Raw genomic sequence first — 18,018 nt, 5'->3', positions numbered from 1 at the left:
CTTCCAAATTCAGAACTGAGCAGAGATGCTGTCTCTTTCAGAGGCAGATCTTGAAGAATCTGTGAGAAGAAGCACCTCCTAGCTCCTACACAGTCCTTAATTCAGAAGCAGTTGGGAGCTTCTTATCACAAGTCTCCACACAGTGAGCTGAGAAGAGAGATGCTGTGTGTAACACCAGATCTATGAAGCCTTCTACTAGCTCCTGCTACGGGCTGAGTTGACCAGAAATTGTGAGCCCTTATGGCACAGCCATAAAAATTAGACTTATCTCTGTGCTGGACAACAGCTTCTGTGTTTACATGAGCTCAGTAAGGAAAGGGTACCCTTTCCTAACCCATAAGCTATTGTTTGTTCACCCTTTTTTCGATGCATGAGCTCCTGTTGAGTTTAGACCCACCCACATTCCAATGTTTCACCCAAAGCAAGCACTATATACACTGAGCTAGTGCTGGTGTGTATCAGAACCAGCACATGAGGCTTCCTAAACAGCAAAGGTCAGAAATAAACTGGAGTCAGTACATTAGGCCCTCATCTGGATCTGAATTTTCCCAGATTCTGAAGACAGGTTGATCCTGCAAACTCCCTCAGACCAGTAGCAATGCAAGGAAGATAAAGCTTTCAGCTTTCTACTGGGATCCTGTTTTGGGGTGGCAGAGGAGCGTTTGTTTATTATATGGTGTGAGACCAGTGCCAAAATGGGAAAAGTGGGACCAGCAGATGAATGAGCCTGACAATAGTTCAACACTTCATTGGGAAGCAACAGGAAAATAGTACTGAAGAGTCCCTGACTTCAGGGTACCACCTCACAGCAGAGATTGCATGACTGCCCTTAGACCAAAAATTGCCTAGTCATAACAGTCTTCTGAATCTTAACAGCAGTTACTGTATTAAAGCAAAATTGTGTTAGATAATCACTCAAGTGGAGCAACACACTGTGGCTCAGGCATGTAATTCCTTTATTGTACATTATCTTCTCTTTGTAAAATGGAATCAGTGCTTAGAGGTCCTAAACTTACAGTATCTTTTATTACTTGAGCAATCACTTTTTTTCCCCCAAAATTCCTTTGGCATGCATGCTTTGGAGATGCCTCTCAGAAGAGGTAAGTCAGAGTCCCTGCAGGACTTGCTGTGCATGGGAACGTGGTGAAAAGGGAAAACGCAGTAATTTGCATTAATTGCTTGCTGGGCTGTTGTAATATTGACTGCACGATTTGCCTCTTACATGCTTGCACTGCTGTAATGATCTGAATTTAGTGCTGCATTTGTTAATATTAGACACAAATTTATCCTGACAGTTTTATAGATAGACACAGAAGTATTTAGTCTTGCAAAGTATAATCATGCTCTTGAAATATTTCCTGTAGCTACAGTACATTTCAAACTGCATATTGGAGTAGCTTAGTCCTGTCTCATCTACTCAACTGTGGTCCTCACTTGATGAAGTTCCTCTTTTCAACCTCATTATTATGCAAGAGGTGTTAATTTATACTGAATGCTCACTTATCAATTGTTTACTCATTGAGAATGCATCATCCCTTTGTAAGCAGTTCATTACTTTCTAGTTGGTGTAAACTGAGTTTGTCTTTAAGGCAGGAAATTTTTATCATTTTATTACTAACTCTGACAATTCTGAGTGTGAATAGATTTAGCTTGTTTCATAAGTAAAATAACAGAAAAAAACAACCCAAAGATCAACTCTTCATGTCCAAGATCACTTATTTGCATCCTGCAAAACGATTATCAAGTCTACTTAGCTTCTTGAGCAGCTGCAGAAGTAGTGTTTGTTAAATAAAACATTCCATTGGCTGTAAAGCTTGCTTCCCTTTAATTCTCTTATACTTCTAAAGCAAGCACAGAGATGACAAGAATGGGATAGTAACAAACATTGGGGGTTTTTGGTTTTGCTTTTTTTTTTCTTCACACTGAAGCAGAGATCAGAATGTATTATTCCCACAGTTAACAACAGCAGAGAAGTTCCAGTGCAGTTCTGTTTATGTAACAAAATACTGTGAAATAGGAGGGAGAAGCCTGCAAATGGAAGCACTGAAAATGCAAAAGGAAGTTTAAAATAACAGAATCTAGCTTTCTGCACCTACTACAGTAATCCAGCATCTGCCTCATCTCCTTTTCTGTCATTGCATGAGTTTCACAGTGTATTAAACTTCTTCTTTTCTCTGTATGTGACTCAACTCCTTGCTGTATTGAATGGCCAACCTGCAGAATAAGAATAACATTTAGATGACTGAAAACTTTAAAGAACAGGCAAGGTTAAATCTATTTGAGGAATATATTTCAGGAAAAAAGTGTAATTTTCTGTTGAAAATTACTTCTCTCTTTCTACAGAAACATACATGTTGTTTAGTGAGTTTTTAGCCATTGAGCTGCCCAGGAGTGTTGCTGTTACTTGTAAAACTCCAGGTACAACGTCCATTACCAGTGAATTCACTGTTTCACGGCTTGTTCCATCTCCTTTGCCAGTGCTGTGTAGCATCCTTATGCAGGGAAACAGACAGGCATTCCTGTTCTAAAGGATGAAGGATTTTCCTGTCTTAAGTATAAACGATACAAGAATTTAAGGTTATGAGAATTTTTTCTCATAGTTAATAGAAAACCTGGTGGGGGGGAAGGGAAGGGGAGATGCAGATTCCTTTCCATATATGCAGCACACAGTATTTTTCATGCTACCAAGTTTTTGCAAGAAAGGATGCATACATGAAAATCTTACCAGGTGGCTAGTGAAAGGAGGCAGGGAAAAGCGTTTCTTACAAGGAAATTGTTGGTATTCTTACTTGGACCCTTTCTGCTGTCAGCACTGCAAGTTTAGCATGCTTGCCCATGCTGTTATATGACTGCAAAGTATTGAAATTGCAAAATTTCTTCAGGTTTTTTCCTTACATTCAAATCTGCAGCCATACTATACTTCTTAAAGTGATCCTTGTATTTTCAAATTACATACCTGCTTTTCCCAACTTCATTCAAACTGCTGTCTAATTTAGGGTTTTATATTGGCTAGCCCATAATGGATGATGTTAATTCCTTTCTCTTTTTGTGAGGTAAGCCTTCCAGTTTTGCTCTTCACATTTTATATTAAGCTGTCCCATTACCAAGTCCTAAGCAATAAGGTCGTTCCTATTCCCTAGTTGTTCCCATTTTTTTTCTCTTGTACTATGCTTTAAGGTTAAATTATCTGAAATTAGTGTTAATTCTTATGGAATTGTACTTGTGCCATAAAATCTCTCACTCAAACAGATGTTCTATACATAAGTGTTGTTGTCCTTGCCTCCCCCCTCCCCAGCATGTGATGATGAATGCACAGGACTCCTCCTCGGTGACCTGGATCGGCTAAACCAGATGCTCCTGAGCGTTAACCTTAGTGGCCCACTGCCTGCCCCATATAGAATGCTGCAGGGTTTTGAGAACATGACACAGGAGTTAAAGGTATGTTCACAGAATTCAGCACAGCTGGCATTAAGAGTGTTCAGACATACATCTGTGAGTAGGGTCAGGGAAGAAGCAAAATGTCAGGATTGAATTACTTCAGACTTGCTTGGGCTGACAAACAGTTCCTACTTCTCTTAACAGATATATCTTGCAGCAGTAATTAGTGAACGTATATGTGAGGAGTTACTCTGCAGGCACAGGAAAAGGTGATGTCACACACAAACAGAACGGTGTTCCTGCTGGTGGTCCATAAAGCAGTTATGTATTTTACATACTGTATGTTCCTTACTGCATTTATAGGTTCTCCACTGAACTGAGTAAAGCTGTCCTGATTCCCGAGAAAAGTGCGTTGGATGGGTGGGACAGAAGAGTCAATGACAATAGGGAATGGCATACTGTAATGGAAAGGAAATGGTTGTTGGTGCTTCTTCTCCACAATATTTGGAAGCACTGAGGTCCATTAAATACAGATTTTCACTCTCCCTCCTCTGTTCCCCAACAGCATTTGCTTTCACCTCAGCGAGCACCGGAGAGACTCCTTCAGCTAGCACAAGGAAATCTGGATACCCTGGTGACAGAAATGGATGAACTACTGACAAGAGTAAGTCTGTGATCACGTTGGGGTCTATGGGTTTGGTTAAGGCTGCATAATGACAGAAATCTACTGAATATGAATTAAACATGAATGAATAGATGAATTATAAGATGCTTCTCGGTCTCAGTGTTTGAAGTGGCAGCAACATTTCTCTGACAACCTCTTTTTGTGGGCCATATATTGAGATATATTTTCTGCAAAACTTTATAGTAATGGAAGAAAACTTTATAACACTCATACAGAGCACCCAAAAATGAGCTTATTTGGAAGAGCTGACACCAAAGGAAAGTGAGTTAGCATTTCCTGTCACTTGAGCAACACGTTATGTTACAAACCTAATGGCAACAAAACCATGGGAATACCAGTCTGGGGTTTTTCTCTGACTGACTGAGGCTTCTGAAAAGTGAATTGTCCGATTTAATTCCTTTTCTTCTAACCATTAGTTCTGTCTCCAGTAAGGCTATCTGCGTTCTGCAGCAGCAGCAGCATCTCATCATATTCCCTTTCAGATCTCCTGGGTCACAGGCTCACAGAATCATAGAATGCTTTGGGTTAGAAGTGACCTCAAAGATCATCTGGTTCCAACCCCTCTGCCATGGGCTGACTGTCTCAAGATAGTTCTGAGCCTGATTCTTCTCTTTTTAGGTTGCCTGTCGCAATACAAGCAGCCTGGTTTCACTCAGAGGTACTCGGTGCCCAGTCACCTCAAGCACATTATGTGAAAAGTTTTGCTGGTTTGCATTTTCTTTTTCCATTTTGGGTTATCTGTGGCATTCACGTGCTTCTCTGGGACCTGTGGAGCAAGTGGTAGTCTAGCCTGATTCACTTCTTTTAAAGAAATTTTATAGCAAGGCAATGGAAGTCCTGATTTAACAAATCACAAGCTCTCATTAAGAGTCAATGAATGAAGTAATTGAAATGGGGACAATATTTAAAGGGAGAATTCAAATATATGCACAAGGTGTGTGAGTTTATTTAAATATATGTATTCTGTATTTCATTTATGGGGGTAGTGAGAGTCTTCTGGATTCCAATCGATATGCTATTTACTCTTTTTATTAGGAAAGTTTTATTTCAATATAAACCTTATTTTGGTCAGTAAAAGACATTGCCTAAGAAAATAATATAAATTGTGACACCTAGTGGAGACAAAAATAGGGAAATGGAACAGCCAAAATAAAGCTACAGCTGTCCAAAATACAGTAATATGAAGGACTGGCAAAAAGCATGTTTGTGAGTTGTGTTCCCCTGCATTGAAATAGTCAAATACAAAATACATGGATTACTGTACAGATGAATATACAACTGAGAGAATTTACCCAAATCCCATACAATTTTTATCTATGGTGGCTTCACCCTGGCTGGAGGCCGGGTGTCCACCAAAGCTCCTCTATCATTCTCCTCCTCAGCTGGTCAGGGGAGAAAAAAAGTATAACAGAAGGTTTAACTTTTGGGATTTTTGCTTCCTTGTGGTCTCTTTTCAACCAGTGATCTCTTACATCAGCACAGCACTCCTTTCTCTGTTTTTCCATCACATTCTTTTTTTCATACACTCTGCCCTGCAGAAGATGCTTGTCTTTCTCTCACCAGTTCTTAAATGCTTGTGTGCATGTTCCCACATCTATCACCAGAGGCAGGCATCAGACTTCAGTTCACTGCTTTTAGTCAAAACCCCTTCTTCCCTTCTAATTGGGTGCCTTCAGAGTCTTCAAGAAAGACAGGGGTCAGAATCACTTCTCTTGATTGAAAGGCTTCTTTTGGCTTTGGAAACTTTTTCATTTCTCCCATACCACTGAATTTCTCAAGGTCAAAAGTCTTTGGGAGTAGCACTGGGGGCAACTTAGTTTGCAATAATTGGAAGCATTTGGAGGGAGAGACAAGCACTTCCATCTGTACAGTGAGGTCTATGTTTACTGCTTCTGTGGTATGCACCTCACTAGCTGGAGGAATTGCTATAGGTACCTTTCAAGATGCCATCCAGAGGAATTTCTTATGGCTTGATTAAGACAAACCAAACAGACAAGCAAAACCCAACCAAAACCACATGTGTAATTGCTAATACTTGCTAATAGTCTAAGTTTATAAATGGCTAATAGTCTTCAGATTGCAATAAGGTCTTCCATAGAATCTTCATCACTAAGTACAAGTTGTGAACATCACCTAAGCAGGTTCACCAATCTCAGATACCTTCTTTATTAGATTTCTGTGGTAGGGATTTCCCTCATGCCAGAAAGTGTTAGTTGTGCCCAGATTTCTTGAAGATTCATTCTAAACCCTTGCTCTGGGTCCAGTCTGCCTGAACCTTCTTGCTCCCCCAGCAGTGCCTGCTTAAAATGTTAGGAGATGCTGAGGACTGACCTTATAGAACAGTGAACTGAATATATAGAAAAGGAGTAGGACTTCATTTAAAATGGAAACATTTAATTAGACAGTGTGAAAGTTGTTTGCCATTTAATTAAAGCTAGAACAGATAACAAAGGGAGAGATTATTTTTCAGAAAATCAAGTTATGGCAAAATACTAGGAAGCCTTTAGTGGAACTGAATGGGGTTTAAGTACTAAAAAGAACTGTCACTGAGAGGAGATGAAAACTGTTCAATGACAGATTAATGTGCACAAAAATGTAGTCCATGACATTCAGTCATAAATACTGAGAAGTTAAAGTGGCCAATTGGAACTGGCCAATGTAGAAAAAGTAATCAAAACTAAGAAAAGTATATGTAAGTTATAAAACACCATTTGTAATAAAGGACATAGAAATATCATAGAATACAGTAAAAGTAAATGTGAAAATTCCAAGCAAATAAAACCCAAAGAATAAAATATTGATTATGATTTGACAATAAATATTAAAGTAGTTCTCAAATATATGAAGAATGCAATGACATAAGAAATGCCAAGCTGGTAGAGCAATGGTCCATCAAGATCATGCAGTATTTTTGACTTTTTCTTATCCCAATTGGGTCTTCCAGCTCACTGGGACAATATTTTAGTTCTGTATCCAGGCAGGTAAAGGAGTTTTGTAAATCTTAGAGGAATTAACCAATAGTGTGATTGAGGCTGTATAAATGTGAAAAGCCACCTTGTCCTACAGACACAGGCATGAAATAGAACCAGCAGTATGGGGCTTTAATTCTCCTGTATGATTCTACTTACCTGAACCATCTTCAAAGTGGTTACTTTCAGAGTCACTGCTCTGAAGCAGACCAAAACTGTAAGTGGTATGATAAAACCAGGGATTTCATTTCAGAAACCCACCTGTTCTGATGTATCTTGAGGACTTTCATTTAGAAGCTAAACGGGCAAAAATAAATGGGCTAAAGGGATGCTGTTTCTCTTTGACTGTTATTGAAAGGGGGAGTGGGTGTGAGTTTGTACAGCTCAAGCCAGAGAAAACCCAAACTCATTTTGAATTATTGACCTAGCCATTTCCCAGAGACTAGAAAGATCAGAATGCCCTGCTTTGACACATTTTTGGGGAATGCAATCCCCCCCACAAATGTGGAGGTTTTCTGCTTTACAATACAGTTGGAAAAGCTTTGCTGCTGGAAATGGTCAGCTTCATTGTAATGAAAAGTGGGTCATTTTGTAAATAAGGACCTTGAGAGCTAAGCAGAATGTCTTAAGATGATTTCTTTCCTTAGCATGTTTTTTCAGGTCTGCAGCAGACATCTGACTTCATCCTGTTGCTGCTGCTGCTGTGATTCAATAAAATTATAAAGCATTTAGCTCCACAAAGCCAAAATTGTACTGAGCACCCCAATATATTAAAAACAAACAACTTCAAGCATTAGAGCTGAAAAAGCCAATTTTTTCCCTCTCTCTTTCTTGGTTTAATTAATATATTGATTTAAAATTCTTCTTGCTTGTTGGCATGAAGTGACTCTTTGAGAATGCCTCCAGGGAGGAAGCAAAGAGGTCATGATATCTGCTGCACTTTGTCAATCGAAAAGTGCACAATTTTGAAACTATGGAATGTATTCCCTGAAGAATCTATTAAAAGGTTCCAAACAATGTTTCTTTAAGCAAATTCAGGGAATAATTTCATCCTGTCTCCTTTTGAGTGCTGTTGCATACAACTAGGGTTTCTAAGAACCTAAAATAACGCCTTCCAATTTCCATTTAAAGGAAAAGGTAATAAAATTTAATTGTAGACTTGAGCAGAGCATGTCATTTCCCATGCACCTGATCAATAATTCATTGATTGCCTTTTGCCTGAGGAAAGTTTTGTACACAGATTCAGCTAGTAAGAATATTGTATAGTGCAGCCTTGTCCTGTTTATTAATTGTATTTTTCCTGAATTTGGATCACTAGGCTACCAAGGTGACAGCAGATGGTGAGCAAACCAGGCAGGATGCTGAGAGGACTAATGACAGAGCGAAATCTCTTGGACAGTTCGTCAAAGGCATCCTCCAAGCTGCTGAAGGTATTGGAAAAAGAAAAATATGCCACTTGTTTCTCAAGAAAACTGAAGGATGGTGGGGAAGAGGGTCTGAGAGACAGGGAGGAAGAAATGTCAAGTGCTTTAAATATTGAGTGGAGAAACTGTGGTCTTCTTCAGACCTCTTGCAATCTACAGATGCAGTTTATATAAACTGTTAGTGCAGTGATGATTAAGAAGGAAGATTAGCAGAGTATTGAGTCTGTTCCTTCAGTATTTTTGCAGTTATTTGGGAAAAAAGCTGTTGTGATGAGGTAACTAACAGGACTTAGCTTTTGTTTATTTTCAAAGCAGTTAAAAACATGTATTGGTAAAAAAGCTTGGTGTAATTCTAGCACTTTGTAAATTGAGGCTTCATTTTAATTCCCAAAAATTACTTAAAAAATACTTTGCTCCTTGCTGTTAACGAACATCTGCTGCTTGGAATTTGCAAGTGACTCCTAACCCTACCTAAGTAGTGGCATGGAACCAACTTTCTTTCTGCCACAAGCTGATTCCCTGCATTTACAAATACAGGAAAGGCGATGAGCAAAAGTATTGTAGATGGTTTGGGGAAGCAAGACCTACATGGAGCTAATAAATAAGATAATAGCTGGAAAATATGCAAATAATTGTCAATCACAGGCAGGTTTTTTACTTGAAAAATATTGATCTGTTCTTTCTTCTTCAAGACTCCCACTACAGAACTGATTTCAGTAGTTATGCTGCTGAAGGCCCATTTCACTGAAAGGGAAAGCTTCCACTTTTGCTAAGTGCTATAAAATGCATTTTATATTGCCTCTCATGTAACACATCCTAGAACATGCCCTGTAGCTGAACTGATCAGCAGTTTAGCATATCTTCAGGATGTCCAACTTTGACATGAAATAAATATGGAATAAACAAAGACTTGAATCAATTTTCCTAGTGACCAAGTTAAAATTTTAAGAATAGATTATATATATGTAGGAGCACAGGACTGACAGATACCTCCTGTGCTGCTGCATCTGCTCCCCTGCTATCATAAAGTTTCCAATCCTCACACACACTCTGAATAGCAGGCAGTTTCAGAGTTCTTCATAACTATAAACCCTCTCATTTCTAGCTAAAACTATTGATGTTTAATTTGTCATTATGTGTTCTTTTGCCAATGTTGTTTTTTAGTTTCTTCTCCCTAGTGCTTCTCCTTCCCCCCATCTCTGAATATGTTTGTAGGGAGCAATTATATTCCCTTCCAAACCCTTTTTTTCTAAACTAAAACATCTTAAAGCATATTCTCCCAAATTTCCTGTTCACCTTCACATCATTTGCCCTTTTTTCTTAAAAGTTAGGTTCCAGGTGGGGTCTTATGATCAAACTAAGAATGAGGAATGCCAGGATCCTCAGATAAGAATGCAAGTATAGACAGTATTTCACAGCCATGGTGGAAGGGTGCAGATAAATTCGTGAAAAGCTGGTCAAAACTGTGTAAGACAAACCCCCACCACCACTTGGTACTGCAGATGCAGTGTGGAGCTTTTAGACAATATTCAATTCGTTTTGGAATTAAACCATATAGTCTGACATGTGTGACCTTTAAGGAAACAAAAAACCAAACCAAAAAACCTAACACATTAATTTATTCCATAAGCTGTTTTTTATTTAATTTATTCCATAAGACATTCATTTATTCCATAACCTTTTGGAAGCAAGCAGCCACTTGCTTCTGAAACCTCAGTTCTCAGACCTTAGTGGTATTCTTGTTTCTTCAAAACATGCACTACCTTTGCTTGTTCTTAATCAAACAGCCTTCCTTCTGGATTTGCAATGCCATGCACCAGTTCTTTCAAGCTTCTAGAGTGCCAGTTCTTTGGCCATTCCAGCCTGAGTTCTTCAAAATGTTCTTCCTGTGGCTGTGATAATTTCTATATCCTTACTTCTGTTTCCTCTTCAAGATCACTATCTCTTTAAACTGAGGCTAACCTTTCACCTTACATTGGAACCATTCCTGGATTATTTTAAAACGTGGTGGCATTTTAGCTGCATATTGACCCTATACCTTCTTTCAACCCTTGATTACGCATTTCTGGCTCTCTCAGAATGCAGTCTTGTGTCTGTGACCCTGAGCTCCTTTGTACCTGCTGCCAGTAGGCAACAACTTCAGGATTAAATGTCGTGGAAGACATTTCTTTCCATTGGTTAAGGGTAATGCTTGAGAATGACATTGCTCAGAAGTACATGATCTGACAGATGGCTCCCTGAAAGTCAGGGAATTAAGGAATTCTTCAAGCCATAAAAAATCCTTACTACAAGTGATAAGTTTCTAGTGACATGTGGTAACAATAATACTCTGAGCATTGATCCATTTCTACTGAGCTGGTTGCTTACTTTCTTTATTTCTGAGTACTTGTAACTACTTTTCCTTCTTAACTATGGAATTTCCCCAGCTTTTGTACCTCCTTGTATTCATCTATGCCCATGCATTCAAATCTTTTGCTACCACTGAACTCCAATTGTTCGCAGTTTGCTAAGACTAGAAAGATGTTTATTAAAAGAGAAGGATGCAGGAGTAAGGTAAAGCTAGGTATGAATTTTACAGAGCCTAATAACAGCTGAGATAACTTATCCATTTTTTCTTTCAAGGTAAATATTCAGGTAGATTAAATTGCTATTTATTTATTCCAGATTTAAACAATAAAAAATAAAATCCTATTCCTGGCCTGAGGTAACCTACTAAGGATCAGAAGCAACCCATGAGCCATTTAAGCAAAGTGTAGTCTTGTAGTCTCTTTCCAGTCCTCATTACCCCACCCGTAATCATTCTTTGAATAAAGACCCAAATCCCTGTTCTCACCAGCAAATTGAAAACATCATTGAATTATAATTATAATTTTCTCCATAATTTTCTCTAAATCTAAACAAAGTATGAATGAAATTGTAATTTATTTGAATTTTGGAAGAGAGATTTTTCATTTCTTCAATTAAATATTGAAATTAAAATATTCAGAAGTATCCATGAGACCAGGAACTGTGCTATTTGGAGAAATCAGTTACTTGGCAGCCCTGTGCCTATGGAAAGGCAGCAGTAAGTTTTAAAATGGAAGATGGAACTGATTCTAGTAAATAACCTAGCTGCTTTTCAAAGTGCATGTTCTAATATGTTGTGCTGTGATTTAGGAGAAAGATTTTAGTTGATCCTTGAATATGATACCAGGTGTACAACTTTATCAGTGAGTAATAATTCATCTATTCAAAACATGTGACACATTTGCACTGTACCATCATAGATTCCAATCTTCATACCCTTCTTTTCCATTTCTGGCTACCTGCTTCTAAAGACACGGGTGGGTTTAGACATCTGTAAGTCTTTCACTCCTCTCTCATTTTTCCAAAATTTCCCAGTCATTCACTCTTCCTAGCACTGTTAACTCTGAAGGCTGAAAATGATGTAGTTTGAAGCTCTCTAAAAGGAATTTAAATTTAATTTTCATCACTTGTACTGCCTGCTCCTTAATTCTGTGAGCAACATGCCAGATTATCCTCTGCTCTTTTGAAGATTCGGTGCAAATTCGTTCTTTCAGGGAGAGGAGGATGGGAGCAACATATTTCTTAGACACAATATAAAGACGACGTCACTTTAATTATTGTGCTTAGAAGTGAGCTATAATAAAAGGTTTGATGAAGCATAGAATGTTTTCTCATTTGTCACTGATCACTGGATTAACCATCTTTTATATTTCACAGCAGAAATACCCAGTGCAGGTTGCATTACACTCTCTGATAGAGTTGATGGGCAGCTGCTTAAACCCTCTCTGTTGCTGTTTATTTACTAAGTCCCTACATAAATATGTTTGGCCCCCTGCAGCTGCAAATGAAGATGCTATAAAACTGAACAAGACACTCGGAACCCAAGACGAGACCTTGGAGAAGAGGCTTCCAGAACTGCAGAGTGAGGCCGACAGAATGATAGCAGAGCTGAGGAACAGAGAGCTGAACGTGCAAGAAAGAATAGCTCAAGATGAGTTAAAGTGAGTAAAGACCTCAGTTTTCAGCCTTCCAGTTGAAATCTGATATCTGACTCTTGTAAAGGTCTTTGTCATCTCTTCCAAACTAGTTTTCAAGTTGGGGCTTACAGAAATGTGAAGGAAAGCAAAGTTTAATACTTCATATCTGTTAATCTAGCATGTGCATTTTTGGAGGTGCTTATGCATGTGCAAAGCAATCCCTGGGAAATTACTTCTCCACAGGTACCAGCAACATTTCTAATTAAATTCTAAGCAATTTTTCTCAGTTTGTTTATAACTTCTGCTTCAGACCTGATGAATGCCTTTTGTACTAGAAAGCTTGTCTAGAGTTTTCCAGAAGTTTCTGGAAAACTAATTGGTCTAATAAAAATATTCTCTGTCTGGAAAGTTTGTCCAGCAGCGTAGACGTGCAAAAGGATGTATTTTGCAGTATACAGAATAGTGTAGATCAGAATATTCCAACTCTGTGGCACATTTTGAGAAGCATGGGATTTGGTTATTTTCCTATGTGTGAAAACAAAAACTGTGTAAGTGTACATATAATTCTGTTGGCAACTCTTGAAAAAAGCATTTTAGAAAATGCTGGGAATTTACCTGATCCAGAAAAAGTACTGGTCTGCAAGTGAAAATCCTGCTAGTCTGTTACTTCTGGATCAGTCAGAGCAGACGTATTCCTAGGGATGGGCTTAGCAGTTCACCAGAGCAAACCTGGCTGAGCAGCTGCGTGGCCCATTGAAGTTGTGGTAGCTTAGAGAACTGTCTGGGATAGAGGTATTCAGGCCTGAAAATGTTCAGTTACCAGGTTTTACAGACTGTAAAGAGATGTAAACAGAATAAAGCATTAGCTAAGAATTGCAGGCAGTGCTGAATCAGATTTGTGCTGCCTATCTTACACTTTATAAACTGGATTTTCTGAAAATTTTACCAGTACAGTATTTCTGCCCATAATTCTGGTTGTTCCATATTTTGTTCTCTTGAGAAAGGATGTACTGCAGACCTATTTTTCAGCAGTGTTTTATTGCTTTTTCTTCTGATTCTACTGAGTCTCTTCTATCCCTTCTCCCTTCACACACAGAAACAAAACCAGGAGAAAGTAGCGATGGGAAGAAATTAGCCAAACCTTTGATAGTGCTCCCTGCAATTTTAGGGCAGACTGGGGGTAGGCCTTTCAAACAGAGGTGCTCTTGGGCCTCAAATGCTACAGCCGACACGAAACTGCAATGGAATTACCATGAAATAATTTCCTACTGTGGCTCAATAGCTGCAGTAGCAAATGCAGTAGGGCTTTTTTGAGTGAAACAAATTCTCTCCCTGACACATGCAAAGTGAGTGTTTCCATTTGCTGATAAAGAAATACTTTTTATACGGCAAAATACATGAATATGCTCACTGATTTCAATCCAAGTTGTAAGGTTATCTCAAGGATAGGATTACCTTTTTATGGGCAGTCATTGAGATCCAAGAAATTTTGACAGTGAACTCAACAGGATGAAAGTTAGTCACAGGGGATTACAGGGACAACCCTTGGTCGTGGTTAGCCCCTGCTGCCAGCTAGGCACCCCGCAGCCCCTCGCTTGCTCCCCCTGCACGGTGGGATGGAGGACAGAATCAGAAGAGTAAAAGTGAGGAAACTCATGGGTTGAGATAAAGGTACTTTAATAGCTAAAGCAAAAGCCATGAACACAAGAAAAACAAGAGAAGGAATTTATTCCCAAGTTCCCATGGGCAGGCAGGTGTTCAGCCATCTCCAGCAAAGCAGGGCTCCACCACATGGAGCGGTTACTTGGGAAGACAAAATTCATCACTCCAAATGTCTCCTACTTTCTTCTTCCTCCAGATTTATATGTTGAGCATGATGTCATATGGTATAGGATATCCCTTGGATCAGTTGGGGTCAGCTGTCCTGGCTGTGTCCTTTCCAAACCTCTTGTGCACCCCCAGCCTCCTCACTGGTGGGATGGGATGATGAGCAGTAAATGTTTTGGCTCTGTGTCAGCACTGCTCAGCAGTTACGAGCATCCCTGTGTTGCCAACACTATTTTCAGCACAACTCAAAAACACAACCCCATGCTAACTACTGTGACAAAATTACCACAGCCAAAATCAGCACATTTTTAATGAAGTACTGCCTCTTAAAGAAAAACTACTCAAGTGGACAGGATACATTCTGCAAGGAAAAAGGATGAAGAAAAATTAATCTTTCTAAAAACTGCGTGTGAGGTCTGTATGTGGATCACTATGCTCACATTTGTTCTTACAGATTCATTTTGAGATACTTACTTTTTAATAGATCTGCAAGTCTTGTGATCACTTACAAGCAGTTAATCATATTTACTCTTTGGTGGGCTCTGTTTTGGCAGTGAGTACATTCTGCTTTCAGGATTTTGTCCAAGAACAGAATGATAAGAATCAGTGAGTGTTCTTGCCTCTCCAATGTGTTCAGTGAATTCTCAAAAGTTAAATGAGGAGAACACATTAAGTGAAGTCTTCTTGCTTTCATAGATGGTGAAACTTCTATTACATGTGCAGCTTTTTCGACTGTTTATTTTCCTTCAAACTTTTCAAATCAAGGCTGTAATCTGCTTGCCTTAGTGTGCTGAAATGGCACATTAATCAATAAACTCTCTCTAAACAAAGCATGTTAAAAATACACCAGTTTCAGTCCTAAACCACCCTGATTTTCATACTTATGAAATTAATCTTTCAATATTTTATAACATTCCTACACATTTTCTTGAATGCCACTGAGTTGCTACAAGAGATGCTGTGAGCCCAAACTCTATCTTTCTGTTTAGTATGCTGACTAGCTTTATTTTTATGTATTTTATTTCCTAAATTAGTCTGATTGATAGCTTTTGAGCCACTGTGAATTTCTTTCATCCAGTTTCCTGTAAGACTGAATTGTATAACTAATCAGTGTTTGAAGATGTCACTTCCTGTTATTTTCATGTTTTTGTATTTGGAGAGACATTGACCAGTTGATCCCCTTATCCATACTACTCATGATGTGATAGTCCTCATTTATTCTCCAGATGTTCTCTATTTTAACATACTTGCTCTCATATATTTACAGGGTTGGGGGTTTTTTTTAGTAATCTTGTTATCAGTTTCCACTCTTTTGCTCCCATTTTGGGTATCCAGACCATACAGCATTTCAGGTGTTAGGCCAGACCTGTGATTTTTTTCTTTATACAAAATTCTTGAAGTGTGTAATTTTGTTCCTTTTTCTAGGAAGGAACCCAGTGAAAGTAGCAGGGCTTGAATGTATAACACTGTATTTCAAGACATGCCTTGCAGTCCAGTCACATGGAAATTCTGATACATAAAGCAAGAATTTGCTTGTAGCAGGTTTATTGCTTAGTACTTCATTAGAAAGAGTAGAGGGTAAAACACAAGCAGGTCAATATGGAAATATTTATTATCTTTAGAACACTGATAAGGAATTTTGAGGTAGACTGCTGGGCAGATAGGTAATTCGGACCATGTTATGCAGTAAGGACATAAAAAGGAATTACATCAGTCTTGTAGTGTTTCTCCAGTACTGCAGACTCTGGAGCATGCAAAAAAACCCTGCCAGAAGTATAAAAAAATAGCTGCTTATACAAAAGCAATGGAGGAGGTATGGGAGAAGTTCTGAATTCCTTTCTACACTTTTTTTCTGTGACAGGGTGTCGATACTGGGATTTAATTTTTTATTAACAGTTTTGTCCTCAGAAGTTGCAAATTAGGCAGGACTAATGGGGAGAAAAAAATCCCTCTCAGAAAATCCCAAAGCTGAAGTAAGAATTTGGCTTTCCTTGGCTCCAATTCAGATCCTTCATTTAAATTATGGCCAGTGGCCACCTTTTTCCACCTCTTAGATATTTTTGTCTGCATTTATTTATGTGTTTATTTTTAGAAAGTTTCTGATGGAACTGGCTATAGGCAGCCCAAACTGCAATGTTATTTGGAAAATAGTTCTTATTTCCCACACAGCTTCTTCTGATGCTTTGCTGTAATGAGACAGGAACAAAAGCTTAATCTGTTCTTCGTGGAAGTGCAATAGATTTCTGGAGGTATCATCAATCCTACAGATTCCTGTTCACTTAGGATTTTTCTTTATCACTAAGGCATTGTTTTAGAAGTGCTTCTTTTCTCTTTTTGTGGTTTTTTTTTGGTACCATGAGGCAGAGAAATCACTGAGCCAGTACTCCAGTCCTTTAAAACTGAGTGCAGTAACTCTGATGGTCAAGGTACTTTGTGAACTTTCTATTTCTGTGTTGCCAAATTCCAATAAAAATCCCCCAGAATTTCATTTAGATAAGTAAAGTCCTTTCAGTACTGGAAGGCCCAAGTCCAAGGCTCTTGGGATAGTCTAATTCATAGGAAAATTCTTCTGAGTTTTGACTGTCTGAAGCAGGTTGTCTGCTCCAAGACAACTTGAAATCAGGTGTAGCTGTTGATACAGTTGAAATTTTTCAGAAAACCTTGCTTTACTTGTCAGGTCCAAGGAGAAACTTTTTCACTGTAAGGGTGGTGGAGCATTGGAACTGACTGCCCAGAGAGGTTGTGGAGTCTCCTTCTCTGGAGACATTCAAACCCCACCTGGATGCTGTGCTGTGTGATTTAATCTAGGTGATGCTGCTCTGTCAGGGGAGTTGGACTAGGTGATCTTTTGAGGTCCCTTCCAACTCCTAACATTCTGTGATCTTAAGAATGGCTATTTATGGAAATGAAAACAAATCCAAAAAGTCTTCAATGGAAAGTATTTTAATATTTTCAATATTTTCTACTCCATGAATAGGACCTTAGTGGCATTTAAATACCTCTTTAAGTAAGGGCCTAAGAACAACTGTCATTTCACTTTGTTAAACGTGTTCTCTTGAAAGTTACTTTGAGATTTCATTTAGAAGTCTATTTCCTTTGCATGTTATTAAGAATATTCAAATTATTCAATGTAAGGAGTATGAACTCAGTGCCTTAATGGGTTGTGATGTATTTACAGCAATGCAGAAGATCTTTTGGACAAGGTGAAGAAACTATTTGGTGAGCCCAGTGAGAAAAATGAGAATCTCAAAAATGAGATCCAGGACAAGCTAGCAAGCTACCATGCCAAAGCTGACGATGCTCGAGCTCTCCTAAGAGAGGCCAAAAGTAAAATCAGGGAGGCTGATCGTTTATCTGCAGTCAACCAAAAAAATATGACTATGGTAGAGGTGAGTGGCGCAAAGTTGTATCCTTAATTATTTGGAGCCTGATAAAAAATTGAAACTTTCCTTGAATCAAAAATACAAGCAAACTGAAAACTTCATTCAAATGTAAGTAGACTTTATGTAATAAAAGGAAACATGTTCCTCAGAATGAGGAAATGCATTGACTTTTAAATGTAGAATTACTCCTCAGCTTTACCAAAATAATACACTCTGCTTTTAAACACTGAGAGGGGAGTATGTTTGATTCTTTTTTGGGGGGAGATTAAATTCATCCTAGTATAAATGGTCATGTAAAATTCAAATCCTGTGCTCAAGATTTAAATAGGAGTTCAGTTAAAATCCCTGCTGTCATGTATTTACTCCTAG

At 38.6% G+C, this 18,018-nt stretch overlaps 1 protein-coding gene across 1 annotated transcript in view; it reads left to right on the top strand.

Moving 5' to 3' along the window:
* The window catches only part of LAMA2 (laminin subunit alpha 2), a gene marked incomplete at its 5' end in the record, with an annotated part of 363,202 nt that overhangs the window by 270,770 nt on the left and 74,414 nt on the right, over positions 1–18,018 (top strand). The window contains 5 exons of the mRNA XM_084261417.1: positions 3,296–3,438; positions 3,944–4,042; positions 8,351–8,462; positions 12,301–12,463; positions 17,445–17,655. Of these exons, the coding sequence (XP_084117543.1) occupies positions 3,296–3,438; positions 3,944–4,042; positions 8,351–8,462; positions 12,301–12,463; positions 17,445–17,655 (728 nt within the window). The remainder of the gene's footprint in view (positions 1–3,295; positions 3,439–3,943; positions 4,043–8,350; positions 8,463–12,300; positions 12,464–17,444; positions 17,656–18,018) is intronic.

This window comes from Gallinula chloropus (genome assembly GCF_964237585.1).
Source record: "Gallinula chloropus genome assembly, chromosome: 3".
Lineage (NCBI taxonomy): Eukaryota > Metazoa > Chordata > Aves > Gruiformes > Rallidae > Gallinula > Gallinula chloropus.
This window is presented reverse-complemented; position numbering and strand designations above follow the sequence as displayed.